This window comes from Cnephaeus nilssonii (assembly GCF_951640355.1).
Source record: "Cnephaeus nilssonii genome assembly, chromosome: 2".
Classification (NCBI taxonomy): domain Eukaryota; kingdom Metazoa; phylum Chordata; class Mammalia; order Chiroptera; family Vespertilionidae; genus Cnephaeus; species Cnephaeus nilssonii.
The window spans coordinates 5,412,769-5,429,673 of NC_137073.1; the positions used below are offsets into that span (position 1 = coordinate 5,412,769).

The 16,905-nt window shown below is 44.7% G+C and overlaps 1 protein-coding gene across 1 annotated transcript in view; it reads right to left on the minus strand.

The window, feature by feature from the left end:
* Positions 1-2,513: 2,513 nt before the first annotated feature.
* CDR2 (cerebellar degeneration related protein 2) overlaps positions 2,514-16,905 on the minus strand; it is a 37,917-nt gene continuing 23,525 nt past the window's right edge. The window contains exons 3-5 of the mRNA XM_079794001.1: positions 7,183-7,331; positions 5,643-5,804; positions 2,514-4,336 (exon numbers count right to left, since the gene is read on the minus strand). Coding sequence (XP_079650127.1) covers positions 3,502-4,336; positions 5,643-5,804; positions 7,183-7,331 — 1,146 coding nt within the window. The 3' untranslated portion in view covers positions 2,514-3,501. The remainder of the gene's footprint in view (positions 4,337-5,642; positions 5,805-7,182; positions 7,332-16,905) is intronic.

Sequence of the window (16,905 nt, forward strand, 5' to 3'; positions counted from 1 at the left end):
AAGGTGGTACAGCCAATGTGGAAAACAGTATGGAGATTGCTCAAAATATTAAAAACAGAACTACCATATCATCCTAAAATTCCACTTCTGCATATATACTCAAAGAAAACTGAAAGCAGTTTCTCGAAGAGATATTTTGTTTTTTTTTTAAAATAGATTTTTATTGATTTCCAAGAGGAGAGGGAGAGGAACATCAGTGATGAGAGAATCACTGATCTGCTGCCTCCTGCACGTCCCCTACTGGGGATTGACCCCACAACCCAGGCATGTGCCTTGACTGGGAATCAAACCCTGACCTCCTGGTTCATAGGTTGACGCTTAACCACTGAGCAACACTGGCTGGGCTTGAAGAAATATTTGTATGCACATGTTCTCAACAGCATTAGTCACAATAGCTAAAACATGGAAGCAACCCAAGTATCCACTATAGATGAATAAATATGTAGCGTATACTGTATATATAATGGAATATTATTCAGCCTTAAAAAGGATACTCTGCAATATACTACAATAGGAATGAACCTCAAGGTCATTATGCTAAGTGAAATAAACCAATCAGATAACTATTGTTTGATTCCACTTATATGAGGTACTTAAAGTAGTCCAAGTCATAAAGACAGAAAGTAAATGATAGTTGCCAAGGACTGGGTGAAGAATGGAAAGTTATTGTTTAATGGGAACAGAATTTCAGTTTTAAAGATGAATTATTGGGATGGATGTGATGATGGCTGCAAAAAATGTGAATGTATTTACTACCACTGAACTATACATTTAAAAATGATTAAGACTGTTATTACACTATGCATATTTTTTTACCATAATTAAAAAATGAAATCAGATAGATCAAAGGATTGTCAAGAAGATACACACACTCACACACACACACACATCTATATTTATGAATTTTTTTGGTAGTAGCAAAGATTAGAAGCAGTCTACCCACCAGGGAGTATTTAAATGAACTAATATATACATATATATGTACACACACATATGTATCCATTAACTGGAATACTATACAGCTATCATAAAGAATGTAGATAGCCCTAGTTGGTTTGGCTCAGTGGACAAGAGCATCAGCCTGTGGACTGAAGGATTCTGGGTTCGATTCCAGTCAGGGGCACATACCTGGGTTTCGGACTTGATCCCCAGTAGGGGACATGCAGGAGGCAGCCAATCAATGATTCTCTCTCATCATTGATGTTCTCTCTCTCTTCCTCTCTGAAATCAATGAAAAAATATATATATATACTTAAAAAAAATGTAGTCAGTCAGTGAGCCTAAGCTCTTCCAATCAAGAGTGAGGGACAGCTGACGTTCGTCAGGCACAAAAGCACAAGCGGACCGCCTGCTCAGTGTTCACGTGCTCCCAGACCATGTAGTCAGATAAAGATGATTTCAAAGATTCATGGTTCAGTAAAAATGGAAGATGCAGAAGAGTGCTTATAGTATACTTGTTTAAAAATATGGGTCATATAAACATACTAGTAGCCCTGTGCAAGAATCCGTGCGCCAGTAGCTCTCTGTGGGGCCTGGCCACTCCACTGCCCAGAGGCCCATCCGCGGCTGGGTGCAGAACACTTGCCTTGTTGCCGGGGCAATGACACAAGCATTCTCCGTCCCCCCACCCTGGCTGCTCCATGCCTGCTGCCCAGAGGCCTTCTGCGGCTGGGGTGGATGAAGCATTCCACCAGGCCGCTCCCCCCATGTCCCCGAGGACTGGGGGACTCCGGCGGGGCTGAGAGGACTGGGTGCTATCTTTGTGATGGAGTGACGGTTAATTTGCATATTACCCTTTTATTAGATAGGATTTGTGTACTAATATATACACAGAGTATTTTGGAAGTCTACACAAGAAACCTAACTTGTATAGTTGGTTCTGGGGCGGGGATGGGTTGGGAGATCAGGGAAGACAAGATAACTAAGTTTACACACTCTTTTAAACTCAAATAATTCAAAAGCAAAATTTAAGAAGTCAATGCTCATTTAATGTTTGAATATTATAATGTTTCTTTCCTATAACTGAATGAGAAAATGTTTTGAGAATCAACTGGTCAAGTGCTATTAATTCAGTACCCAGTCTGACGCTCCTAAAATAGTGAAAAGGTTTTTCAATCATATAGTAATTTTAACCAACACTTGTCAGTCTGAGCAGAACTGATGCTATTACATAATCCCAAGGACTTGTGTAAAGGAAATGGGGTGTGGAGGGGACTCACTATCAAGCCCTGACCTGAGTGGTTCAGTTGGTTGGGCGTTGGCCCATGCACCAAGGGGTTGCTGGTTTGATTCCCAGCCAGGGCACATGCCCAGTAGGGGATGTGTAGGCAGCAACTCACAGATGTTTCTCTCTCTCTCTCTCTCTCTCTCTCTCTTCCTGTCTGAAAATAATAAAAAAATTATCAAATTTCCTAATGATGTTTGTTGGAAGAAAAAAAAGAGTCAACAGTTGGTTACAAGAGTGAAATGGCTTAAGCTTAAATTAATAAGCAATAGACCCATTTGTTCATTTTCATAGGTAGTTTTATTTGGTTTTTAGAAAAATATATACAATTACTAGAACCTTCGTTCTCTTAAATAGTTTTAAATTAAAGTATGCAAGTGCGAGGAGTCATCCATTTCCACAGTTAGAATGATGCCAACACTGTTCAGTAAAGCAGCAGACGGGGTTCCTGCAGCCAAGCCCAACTACTGACAGGAGCCGCAGGCATTGAGCAGGTCAGCAGCTCAGACAGCACAGGAGGGGTTTGTCCCCTTTGTTGGAATTTAGGAAGGAAAGAGGTGTGTGCTCGGCTACCCTAACACTGTACTTCGCGTGAACACACCCGGACGTGGGGTGGAGGCCTTTGGAGCGCAGGCTGACAGGCAAACTTGGGTCAAGCAGAGCTCGCCTTTCTGCAGGGTGCTCAGTGCTTTACATCTGTTAGGATTACCTGTCACAGTTCGACTGGTAGCAAAGGAAACTCAAAGGCGTGGAGGACTTGTTAATACTGTTCTTTGGATTAGACCCCTACTTTCTCCTGAATGGTCTTCTTCATGAATTCACAGTATCCAACAGTGCTTGGGAACAGTTCAGGTTGGTGGCTGACTTCCACATTGTTGAGAAGTTAAGCCGGGAGGCAGCAGGGATCGCCTTAGCTTCTTTTCCCCGGCCCTTTCCCAGTGCAGCAGGCACTGTGCACGTCAGTACATCCTCTGGAAGCTCCAGGACTACCTCTCCAGGAGACAGCTCTGCCCCCACTGCTCTGGGGCTTCTCAAGAATGGCAGCCTAGTCAGTGCCAGCCAGAGGCCAGTTTGTCATGGGAGGGACTTCCTGCGGGGCTTAAAGGGAAACGGGTTAGGAAACTGTATCAGGAGCCATCCTCTTCCTCACTGTATATATACACTTGCTGAGTAAGCAAAGTAGTGAGCAGCTTCAGGCTTTGGGGTCTACCAACACATGTCTGAGTGGGAGAGGGGTGATGGGAGAGAGGAAATGAGCAGGGGAGCTGGAGGCCCCATTAAGGGGAGGGGAGAGAACGATATTTCATTCTCTGCTCGTCAATCTCCTGCTTCGTCTTTTGGATGCAGCTGAAGATCTCCTTAAAGAGCGCTTTGTATTCAGGAGGTGGTGTGCTGGTGGGAGAGCCAGCAGGCTCGGGGGCACCAGCGGCGAGGGGGTCCCTGGCAGCTGGGTCCCTGGCTGGAGCCCTGGCAGTCTGCACAGCCTTGTGGGACAGTGAGTCCCCCTCCTGCTGCTGGCACTTCTTCAGCAGCTCCTCGTACTTGGCCTTCAGGGCGCTATACTGTGTGTCCACTTCCTGCAGCAGGGACACACCCCTCTGCTTCACAGCCTTGGCCCTCCGGATGCAGGTCTCCTCATGGCCCTTCACGATGTCACCACCGGCCAAGCTGCTGAGCACTGTCTCACTGCTGCTGCGCTTGAGGGGCCTGCGCTGGGCCTCGGGCACCGTCAGCAGCATCTCCTCCAGCAGGCTCTGGCCAGGCTCTTTGAAAGGGACAAAGAGGGAGTCGGGCACCAGCTTTTCAACCCCATTCATGAAGGGACGCTCTGACTGCAGCACCCGCCGCATTTCAGTCACCTCAGCCTCCAGCTCCAGCGCCCGGGCCCGGTAGGCGCCAGTGGCCCCCAGCTGCTGCTCCAGCTCATTGTTCTCCTTCAGCACGAGCCCGTACTCCTCCTCCAAGGCCACGCGCCTCTGCCGCTCCAGGCTCAGCTGTGCCTGCAGCGTCCTCACTGCCTTCTTCAAATGCTTGTTTTCTTCTTCGTCGGGGCTTGGCTGATTTGGCAAGGAAGTGATCTTTTCTGCAAACACATGGTCATACACAAAGTGTCTAGGGAAAATATGGAGAGAATATATTAACCAAATTGACTGAGAATGGTGAGAGGAAGCGTAGTGACTTTTATCAGCTAAATATTTTGTCAAGACATTTCTTTAGGCACAAAAACTGTTCACTGGGATTTCTGTTTTACTGAAGTTTCAATATTTTTCTTCACTCTAATGTAAAATATAACCCCCAAATTTGTAGTCTATCAGAATGCAGGGACCGAATTTTTGCCCATTCCTCATTAGAGCAGTGGCTAAAAAGAAATTGTGTGAAATGGCAAACAAAACATATGTGAAAATATAATTTTTGAGACTAACTTTTTTATTAAACATGAAAAGTATCCAGAACACCCATTCCCAAAGACCAGTAGTCTATTAGCTTTCAAGGGAACCAGAATGGTCAGTGTTCCTTGGCCTTGGAGAGATTAGACTCTCTCGGGTAGTCTTAAAAATTATTGATGCCTGGGTCCTACCCCCCGATTCTGACCTAAATGTTCTGCTTCCTGGACTTGGCTTTTTTCAAAGTTCTCCGTGTGGTTCATAATATGCAGCCACTGCTGCAGTGGTTTTTAACCAGGAGTGTACATCAGAATCACCTGGCAGCTTTTTACCCACACCCAGGGGTTCTGATTTAGGCCTGAGGGAATCACTTGTATTGCAGTTGGAAAAACTCAGCAGGTGATCTGATGAACCAAGCCAAGGGAGAACAATCAAACACAGAACTGGCCTCTCTCCCTGTTCAGAATCCTTGGCAACTTGTAACTGTCTTTATCTGTGTGAAGATTTGTTCATCTGCATCTCGTGGGATGGAAAACTCCTTGAAGGAGGGCAGGAACTGTGTCTATTTTACTTGCCACTCTTCATGTCTAGCATAGCACCTGACCACAGCAGGTGCTCAATAAATAGTTTTAAGTAAAAATTCAATCTCATAACTAAATTATAAAGGCATTTCTTTAGGCACAAAAACCATTCACTGGGATTTCTGTTTTACTGAAGTTTCAATTTTCTCCTTCACTCTAATGTAAAATATAACCCCCAAATTTGTAGTCTATCAGAAGTACTGCATTTTATTTTAAACTAAGATTTAGCACATTAATAGCATGGAAATAATGCTCCCAAGACTTTAGAAAATGAATTTCCATGAAATTGCTAATACCCAAGAACTCTATAATTTGCAGTTAGTGCTTTTGTTCAAACCACTGGTGGTCTAACAGCCACATGACGTTTCTTAAATATATTTTGAATCTACAGGAATGCAGATGGCAACTGTGCTGGGATGCTCGCCGCATGCGCTGTGGAGGGTGGGCTCTTACTGGCGTAGGTCATACAGCTCTTTCAGACCCGCGAAGCTGGGGGCCGACTTTTGGCCATGCTTCCCCTGGCTCCTTCTCCCTTGGCCAGACGACTTCAGCTCCTCCACTTGGCTCTGGAGGTGATCGATGTTGGCTTGCAGGCATTCGATTGTTTCCGTCAGACTGTGAGGGACAGACAGAGCCATTGCTGCTTGTCACATGAAACTGATGGCACAGCAGTGAGGAGATTAGCTGCCAGTCACTCAAAGTGGGCTTTGTTAATTGGAAGGGAATGCTCCCTAGTCTCTAGTCCTCATAAAGAATTAAACCTTACCCCATACTAATCCAAACCCACGACAATCATGCTCTATTCTAGTTTATACTAAACTAGAGGCCTGGTGCATGAAATTCGTGCACGGGGTGTGTGTATCCCTCAGCCCAGCATGCACCCTCTCCAATCTGGGACCCCTCGAGGGATGTCCGACTGCCCGTTTAGGCCCAATCCAGGTAGAATCGGGCCTAAAAGGGCAGTTGAACATCCCTCTCACAATCCAGGACTACTGGTTCTCAAATGCTCACCTGCCTGCCTTCCTGATTGCCCCTAATCGCTTCTGCCTGCCAGCCTGATCACCCCCTAACCACTCCCCTGCCAGCCTGATTGATGCCTAACTGCTCCCCTGCCAGCCTGGTCACCCCTAACTGCCCTCCCCAGAAGGCCTGGTCACCCCTAACTGCCCTCCCCTGCAGGCCTGGTCCCCCCAAATGCTCTCCCCTGCAGGCCTGGGCCTCCCCCAACTTCCCTCCTCTGCCAGCCTGGCCACCCCTAACTGCCCTCCCCTGCAGGCTAGATCGCCCCCAACTGCCCTCCCTTGCAGTTGGTCCCTCCCAACTGCCCTCTCCTGCTGGCCATATGGTGGCGGCCATCTTGTGTCCCCACGGAGGCAGCCATCTTTGACCATATGGGGGCAGCCATCTTGTGTTGGAGTGATGGTCAATTTGCATATTACTCTTTTATTAGATAGGATAGAGGCCTAGTGCACGGGTGGGGGCTGGCTGGTTTGCCCTGAGGGTGTCCCAGATCAGGGTGGGGGTTCCCTTGGGGCGTGCGGCGGCCTCGGTGAGGGGCCTGTGGTGGTTTTCAGGTCAGCCACGCCCCCCCCGGCAACCCAAGCAAAGGCCCTGATATCTGGAATTTATCTATCTTCTATAATTGAAACTTTGTAGCCTTGAGCGGAGCCAAGCCTCCTGCTTGCTCCGTGGCCACAGCCATTTTTGGGGGGATTTATTTATCTTCTATAATTGAAACTTTGTAGCCTTAAGCAGAGGCCTGGGCCAGCCAGGGCAGGCGGAAAGCTTGGCTTCCTCCATTGCTGGGGAAACCCAAGCCTCCTGCTCTCTCTGTGGCTGCAGCCATATTGGCTGGGTTAATTTGCATACTCACTCCTGATTGGCTGGTGGGCGTGGCTTGTGGGTGTAGCAGAGGTACAGTCAATTTGCATATTACTCTTTTATTAGATAGGATGACTCCCACGCCTTCCTCAATGAATTTTAGAAAGTTTACCTCAGAATTTTCTGTTGTGAGGCCTTGCTGTCAGCAACAAGCTTTTGATTTGTTTCTTCCAGCTCCCTTGCTGTGACATCTAGCTGCTCATAAACCTTCGCATGCTGCTCATTCATCTGCCGCAGGAGCTCCACCTGCTTGGTCAGGTGCTGGAAGAGAAGGTGGATGCACCCAGTCACACAGTGAACACATGAGACACCTGCTGCCCTCCAGCACCACTGGGGGTCCTGCAATGCAATTCTGACACAAACTCCCTGGAGTTAGTGACCCTACAGGTTGTGAGGGCTCAGTCTCACAAAACTGCCTGCACTTCAGATACAAGTCCCATGGCTGCCTGTACTTCCGGTCAACCAGCTATAATTTGGAGGTCCCCATGACCTCCCCTTAGGTTCAATAATTTGCTACAACAATTCACAGAACTCAAGAAAGCACTTCACGTGCATTTACTGGTTTATTTATAAAGGAATCAACTCAGGAACAGCTAAAAAGAAGAGATGACAGAGCAAGCTGTAGGGCTGGGGAAGGACGCAGTGTCCACACCCTCTCCAGACATACAACCCACCCTCCTAGCACCTCGTTTCAGAGTTTCATCAAAGCCTCATTAGAGGTATGTCTGATTAGATCATCACCATGTCGCCATTGGTGCCTGAGTGCAATCTCCCGTCCCTGTCCCCTCCCCCAGAGGCTGGAGCTGGGCTGAGAGTTCTAGCCTTTCTCTGGCAACCAGTCCCAATCCTATCAGTCAGACATTCCAAGGGTTTTACGAGCTCTGTGTCAGGAACTGGGGACAAATATATAATTTCTTAAAAAAATATATTTTTATTTATTTCAGAGAGGAAGGGAGAGGAGGGAGAAACATCAATGATAAGAGAAAATCATTGATTGGCTGCCCCCTGCACGCCCCCTAATGGGGATCAAGCCTGAAACCTGGGCATGTGCCCTGATCGGGAATTGACCTGTGACCTCCTGGTTCATGAGCCACACCAGCCAGGCAATATCATTTCTATTACACCACAATACCACAGGTTTATTTTATGAAAAGAGGAACTTTAAGTCCCAATTAAGCTACCTGTCTTCAGAGGAGGTGAGTCCAGGCCATGCTCTACACTCAGTTCCCCTAATGCTTACCAACCTCCTGTGCATCCCTGAGGGCAGTCAAGCCTTACAAAGCACACAACATGCAGAATTCACACTCAGTAGGAAAAATCTCGTGAGAAAAAATGATCTCAAAGAGAAAGAAAAGGCACAGAAAACATGATCATGTTTAAGCAAAAGTTTCATGTTTTGCAGAAATAAGAAAGCCTAAAGTGGAGGATTTCAGGTGATTTTCACTTGGGAAAAAATAATTTTCTTTTTCTCTAAGTAAAACAAAACTGGAGGGGATATGGTGATAACACTGATTTAACCAGAAAGAGATATTTTAGCTCATTATTCAAATACTTGTTATTCTTAATTCTGAGAATGTTATCACCATATCCTTATTCATGAAAATTTACTTATTTTGGTGCTGCTAAATTGCTTTCTAAATGGCAAGGATAAGGGGAATAATCTTAGTCTAATGCCTCGGCATTCAGTTACTTTGATTTCCTATTCGACTGCACCTGAAGACACAGAAACAGTAAAATTCCAAATGAAATATTTATAAGACTTCTCTGGAAAGAAAAAAGGTAAGTCTGAAGCATTACAATGACCAAATGGCAACAGACCAAATATATTACTTTAAAAACACGTTTCTTGAGGCTTTTAATAGAGCTACTAGAGGCCTGGTGTACGAGATTTGTGCACTGGGGTTAGAGGCGGGGGAAGTGGGGGACTCCCTCAGCCCGGCAATCAGACATCCCTCTCACAGTCCGGGGCTCTTGCAGTCTGGTACCCCTTGCTCCTTACCTCCCGCCTGCAGTGGAGGCAGGAGAGGCTCCTGCCACTGCCGCTGAGCTTGTCAGCCATGAGCCCAGCTTCTGGCTAAGCGGTGCTCCCCCTGTGGGAGCGCACTGACCACCAGGAGGCAGCTCCTATGTTGACCATCTGCCCCCTGGTGGTCAGTGAGTGTCATAGCAACCAGTCATTCCGCCGTTAGGTTGATTTGCATATTAGGCTTTTATTATATAGGATACAAGTATTTGCAAAGCTAACCGGCTTTTCAAACAACAGGATAAATGGTATCAATGGGCTCGTTAAACAGCAGTGTAACAGAGCTGGAAGAACACACCTGGCCTTTTTTCAAATCTGGTCACATAACTTGGGAGCAATGTGTTGAGAAATCAACTCTCACAATTTCAACTTTCTCATCTAAACTCTTGGGGCCAAAAGTGTTTTGGAAAATTCTTTAAAATTTTGGAAGACAACATGGCACATGCCACACACACTTTATAATACCTCCAGTGAGGTCTGGGTAACACTCTGTAATCAAGCACTAATATTTCTGTATCAACAAGTATGGTAAGGAACATAAATAGTCTCAGTTGAAGGTTTGCTGCCAAAAAAAAAATTGCTGCAAACTTGAGGAAAAAAATCTTGTTTTATAACCCTTTTGGGTTCAGAATTGTACAAGAGAGGTTGAAGGTCGGTTCACACCTACTTGTAGGTACTAATGAAAGGAGGTAAGCAGCACAGGGCATAATCCCTGTGGAGTCTGTGCCTACACTTTGCTTCTAGCCCCACTGGTTCTCCTGGTCCCTGGGACACTGACCATGGAGTCTCTTGGGAGAAGCCTTTCAGAACTGCCGGGGGGCCCTTAATCTTGTCCTCTGGCTAGCAATGTCACAGCAGATTCCTGTCACTGACAGGAATGTGTTCAATCTCTTGGAGGAATACTGGAGTAAAAAAAAGGTTTAGAATCACAGGAAAATATATAATAGTTGCAGAAAAATTTCAAGTTACTTTATACCAAGTATTATGTCTCAAGTACTCTTTGGGACCAATCCACAACTTAAAAGAAGGCTAATGCATGGACCAGACACTAAATATTAATTTACAACAGGAACTGTTCCTGCTAGTGACGGAAATATTCCTATCTTCTGCAGGACACATCTACTCCATAAAGGGCAGGTGAGAAGCCAATTCCCACAGAAGCCTTTGGGTGGGCAAAGGCTCAGAGTAAAGAGACGGCCTAATGGAGACAGTGGGCTAGTGGCTAAGAGCACAGGCTTTAGGATCAGAATTTGGTTTGAGGTCCCACTTTGCCTGGATGACTTTCAACAAGTAAATGAATTTTTCTAAGGTGAGATCACCTTATCATCTACCTCATAAAGGTGCTATAGCTGTAAAGGGTTCAACATGGTATCCGGCATATGAAAAAACTGTTCAATAAGAGGCAGCTATTGTCATCTTTATGTAGTTCCAGTTTTCAAACTTTACATGTGCCAAGATTCATCGGGAGGATTACTGAAATATAGAAACCTGGGCCCTTTCCCCTAGAATTCTCATTCAGCGAGACTGAAGTAAAGCCAGAATTCTGCATTTTTAGCAAAAACCCAGGTGATGTTAGTACAAGTGGTTCATGGATCACAATTATTAGAGAAATATTGATTTTGGATGTAGAAAATCCTGGAAGCTTCCCCTCCCCCAATGTCCTTTTCTTGGATCTGGGAGATAGAAGCATTCACTTGGATAAACAATAATTAAAAAAATTTTTTTAAAATATATTTTTATTGATTTCAGAGGTGGGGAGAGAGAAATAGAAACATTAATGGTGAGGATCATTGGTTGGCTGCCTCCTGCACACCCCCTACTGGGGATTGAGCCTGCAACTCGGGCATATGCTCTTGACTGGAATTGAACCCAGGACCCTTCAGTCTGCAGGCTGATGCTCTATCTACTGAGCCAAACCGACTAGGGCTAAAAAATACTTTAATTGATTGACTTGAAAGAAAAACATTGATTTGTTGTTCCACTTATTTATGCATTTATTGGGTGTTTCTTGCATATGCCCTGACTGGGGATCCAACACACCTTGGTGTATCAGATGATGCTCTAACCCAGTGGTCGGCAAACTCATTAGTCAACAGAGCCAAATACCAACAGTACAACGATTGACATTTCTTTTGAGAGCCAAATTTTTTAAACTTAAACTACTTCTAATGCCACTTCTTCAAAATAGACTCGTCCAGGCTGTGGTATTTTGTGGAAGAGCCACACTCAAGGGGCCAAAGAGCCGCATGTGGCTCGCGAGCCATGGTTTGCCGACCACTGCTCTAACCTACCGGGTTATTTAGCCAGGGCAACAATTCTGAAGCTTAACCTAACCATTTCCCTTCTGAGGACTTAGTTTAGTTGCAGTTAGTCGTTAAGATTAGGCTACAGCCCAGCAGTGGCTCAGTAGTTGAGCGTCGACACATGTACCAGGAGATCATGGTTCAATTACCAGTCAGGGCACATGCCCAGGCTGCAGGCTTGATCCCCAGTGTTGGGTGTGCCGATCAATGATTGTCTCTCATCACTGATGTTTCTATCTTTCTCTCCCTCTCCCTTCCTCTCTGAGATCAATAAAAATATATTTTTAGAAAAGATTAGGCTATATATTAACTGTATACAGTAGCATTCTCTACCATATTATATTTTGATGTTTTTAGAATCATAATCCTCTGAAATTACATACCACTTACCTTAACCTCGAGTGCTTCTTCCTAACTTCTCAGCCCACCCAAATATTGAGTCTTTACAGATGGCTAATCTTATCTACTACGTTATTAAACTTTCTATTATGGATAATTTCAAACATATGTAAATGCAGAGAAAATGGTTTTATGAACCTCCATCTACCCACCATCCAGTTTCAACAATTATCAAAACAGTCAATCTTGTTTCATCGCTTTCATATTTCTCATCTTCAATCATTTTAAAGCAAATCTAAGACATCTAAATCAAGTATACATATCTATATATTTCTAAGATACACTTTTAATTTAACCACAATTCTAATCATACCTAAAAACTACAATAATTCCTTAATATCATCTCTCATGTTCAGTGTTAATACTTTCCCAACTGTCTCTTAAATGTTTTTTTCCAGTTTCATCTGTTAGCTATTGTCTTCCTTATTTCACACTCAGCAGGTACATTTACCCTAAAATTTTGGAGCTGCCTAACTCATGGTTCCTTGTCCTTTAAGACCTTTACCCTACTCTCCGCTCACCTGCTGGCTCTTTCTAATCCAGCAGTTAACCTGGGGTTCGTGGATAAAATTGAGAGGGTCTTGTAAACTTGGATTGGGGAAAGTTACACCTTCATCTTCACTAACTTCTAAATGAAATTTAGCATTTCCTTCAATTATGAATGGTGGCATTCACCACCAATAGAAATCTAGGAATTCACCATTAGAAACAATAGTTTCATATCTCACTAATCGTTGCAGCAGAAATCTTGATTTATTGGTTACACTTATCACTATTTGAAATTACAGTAGTTTTTAGACTGCCATTAATGTATTCATAAAGATACACCTATATTACTAATCACACATCCTTTTTGCCAACATTTTGATAGGCATTCAAGAATAGATTCCTGGTATAATTCTTTGTATGTTGTGTATTCTGAGGGGAACATTACAGGCCTCAGTAGACATTCAAAGGGATGCATGACACAAAAGTAGTCAAGAGCCCCAATTACTTTTCAGGCCTTTCTCTAAAGCCTTTTCAGACCACTTCTCCCAAGGCACCCTATTAATTTCCCTCAAAACACTTAACACCATAATAAATAACTGAACTGTTTACTTATTAATGTCATAGTTTTTTTTTTTTTTAAAGTATATATTTTTATTGATTCCAGAGAGGGAGGGAGAGAGAGAGAGAGAGAGAGAGAGAGAGAGAAACATCAATGATGAGAGAGAATCATTGCACTACCCCCTCCCCATTGGGGATCGAGCCTGCAATCCGGACATGTACCCTAGACAGGAATTGAACCCAGGACCCTTCAGTCCGCAGGCCAATGCTCTATCCACTGAGCCAAACTGGCTAAGGTCTTTCTTCCTTTCTTTCTTTAAGGTTTTTATTGATTTGAGAGAGAAAGGGAGAGTGATAGAGAGAAACATCAATTGGCTACTTCCCGCATGCCCCCCACTGGGGGGATCGGGTCTGCAAACCAGGCATGTGCCCTGACCAGGAATCCAACTGATGACCTCTTGGTTCATACATAGGTCCACACTCGACCACTGAGGCATACCAGCCAAGCAATGTCATTGTCTTTCTAAACCTCCCCTTATATATGTGACTTTTTAGCACAATTTCTGACACACAGTAGAGACCTAAAAAATACTGGCTGAATGGCCATTTCTAGACCTCTCTTCACAACAGCTGGTCATGCTTTGTACAACTCAGACTGACATGTCCAGAGGCTTAAAGGTTTTGAGAAGGACTTTGGTTATAGCCCTCTTAGAAAAAGACTCTATTATCCACTAATTCTCTCCCCTCTTGTTGCATTTTCAGATTATTTCCACATATTTATGCCCACAGCACACATATGCCTCAGTAATCTGAGAGAGTCATCTACAATCCCTACCAGCTATTATGTGAGTTCCAAGTTGTTGCCCCTTTTTCAAATTAGAGTTATGGCCAATGTAAAGGAAACACGTCAATATGCAACTAAGCACAAAGAGGCTATTTGAAAAACGACAGTAAGACCCCCTCGTTTGATATATATGTGATAGCACTGGCTGGGGAGCTCAGTTGGTTGGAGCATCGTCCTGATACACCACGGTTGCTAGATCGATCCCCGATCAGGGCACATACAAGAATTAACCAATGAATGCATAAATAAGTGGGACAACAAACTGATGTTTCTCTCTCTCTCTCTCTCTCTCTCTCTCAAATCGATCTTTTTTCTTTTCTTTTTTTTGTTAAAGCCTGTGATAAAAACAAAATGAAACCATTTAGGAAGACCTTGTGATACTTTGCTCTTACAGAACTTGGCTTTAAAGATAATCCAAAAAATGGCAAGGGAGCTTGTTTTCATGTGGTCGGAGTTTAATCTTATTAAAACTAAGCAGAAAACCCTTCACTTCTCCAAGAATCTGTGATTGGTTACCTAGCAAATGAGTCCAAATTGGTCAGCAACTTAAAAGAGAAATTATTAGATCTCTCAGCAAATACTGACTTAAGGCCAGAGAATCAGAAGTCTACACAGTCAGATGCTGCTTTAAGGCTTGCTTTCTGAAACTTCAAATGAGCACTTGTCATTTTTTCTGAATGTAGAAGGAAACGGATTAGTTCATTTCCTACCCTTAAATGAACACAGATATGCTTCTAATGTTCTGGTTTTCTCAATTCAGAATCTGTGATACACAGTTTCAAATGAATCTGACTGGATCCTAAAATTCAAGTGCCAAAAAGAGTTCATGTACAAAAGTATTTGCTGTATTAAACAGGGGAAAGGGAGACATTTAGGCAAACAGTGGGAGAACATGGGGGTAGCAAAAAATGTCAATTTACAGGCAAGATTATCAAAGTTTAAGTGCAGTGAGTTATCTCACATGTCTTAAAATTTGTACAGAAGGTCACCTCAACTATTAGCACAAGGTTCAGGTTATGCACAAATTCTACAAATAGGCCACCTTCACAAATGAGGCAAACGTATGAAAAAGGAAGGCCTACAGGATTATATTAACTACTAGAGGCCTGGTGCATGAAATTCATGCACGGTGGAGGGGGGGTGGGGGATGACCCTCTGCCCAGCCTGCACCCTCTCCAAACTGGGACCCCTCAAGGGACATCCCTCTCACAATCCATGACTGCTGGATCCTAACTGCTTGCCTTCCTGATTGCCCCTAACCGCTTCTGCCTGCCAGCCTGAATGATGCCTAACTGCTCCCCTGCCAGCCTGACTGCCCCTAACTGCCATCCCCTGCAGGCCTGGTCACCCCTAACTGCCCTTCCCTGCAGGCCTGGTCCCTCCCAACTGCCCTTCCCTACAGGCCCGGTTGCCCCCAACTTCCCTCCTCTGCTGGACTGGTCACCCCTAACTGTCCTCCACTGCAGGCTTGATCGCCCCCAACTGCCCTCCCTTGCAGGACTGGTCCCTCCCAACTGCCCTCCCCTGCTGGCCTGATCGCCCACAACTGCCCTCCCTTGCAGACCTGGTCCCTCCCAACTGCCCTCCCTTGCTGGCCATCTTGTCATGGCCATTTTGTGTCCACATGGGGGCAGCCATCTTGTATGTTGGAGTGATGGTCAATTTGCATATTACCCCTTTATTAGATAGGATAGAGGCCTGGTGCATGGGTGGGGGCCAGCTGGTTTGACTTGAATGGTGTCCCGGATCGGGGTGGGGGTTCCCTTGGGGCGTGGGGTGGCCTTGGCGAGGGGCCTGTGGTGGTTTGCAGGCTAGCCACACCCCCCGGCGACCCAAGTGGAGGCCCTGGTATCTGGGGTTTATTTATCTTCTATAATTGAAACTTTGTAGCTGAGGCCAAGGCAGGCCAGGGCTGTGGGAGCTTGGTTTCCTCCATTGCCGGGGGAAACTCAAGCCTCCTGCGCTCTCCAACTCCGTGACTGCCGCCATTTTTGTTGGGATTTATTTATCTTCTATAATTGAAACTTTGTAGCCTTGAGTGTAGGCTTGGGCCAGTCAGGGCAGCAGGGAAGCTTGGCTTCCTCCCTCGCTGGGGGCAACTCAAGCCTCCTGCTCTCTCCAGCTCCGTGGCTGCTGCCATTTTTGTTGGGATTTATTTATCTTCTATAATTGAAACTTTGTAGCCTTGAGTGTAGGCCTAGGCCGGCCAGGGCGGCAGGGAAGCTTGGCTTCCTCCATTGCCAGGGAAACCCAAGCCTCCTGCTTGCTGCAGCTCCATGGCCGCAGCCATCTTGGTTGGGTTACTTTGCATACTCTCGCCTGATTGGCTGGTGGGCGTGACTTGTGGGTGTAGCAGAGGTACGGTCAATTTGCATATTACTCTTTTATTAGATAGGATTTGCAATTGTAGAACCGAGCTAGAATCCAGGAAAACACAGAAACAAGATATGGGAAGCACGGGATTTGGTTAGAATGTATGTAAGGAGGATTCTCTGAAAGATCGGGGGCTCCTAGGGGACCTTGTCGAAGGCAGCAGACCCTGCCTTGACTTTTCCAAACAAGTGTGAGCCTTGGGTGTTTTACTGGAATCTTTATGTTTAGACTTCAAAATGTCCTTGTTTTAAAGACACGACATGTGTTTTCTCAAGGATACTTACCCTGCTAATAGTTTCTAGAGGTTAATTTTAGTTCAAGCTGTTGTTACAATAAAAGCCTAAGGAGGCAGGTGAATGGGGCTAAGGAGACACGTGAATGGGACTGTTTGGTTCCTATAACCAAGCAGTCCCTTAGCCCTCTCTTTCACAGAAACATGTGTCAGGGTAATACATTCATTCGTCACTCATGGTCTACTGGTCAATCCTGGCAACAACCCAAACTAAAAATGCCTAAGGAATTGAATGGAAATTTGGCTTTTATGCAATGTTGGGATTATTCTTATATTAAGAATTAAGCCCAAATCCTCTCAATTTAGTATCAAAATGAGTTTCCAAAATACTGAAGAAATTTCCTATTACCTTTGAAAAACCTTTTTACCCTGATTAAAATATTATTATTTACGCTGTAGGAAATTTAGAGGGGGGAAGCATGAATGTGAAAATAAAAACCACATCTAATCTCACTTTTAAAAGTGAGAGAGTAAAACAAATAAGTATAACATACAGTAAAATATTGATACCTATAGTAAAGGAAGCACAAAATACTTTAAAATTTCCAAAGACA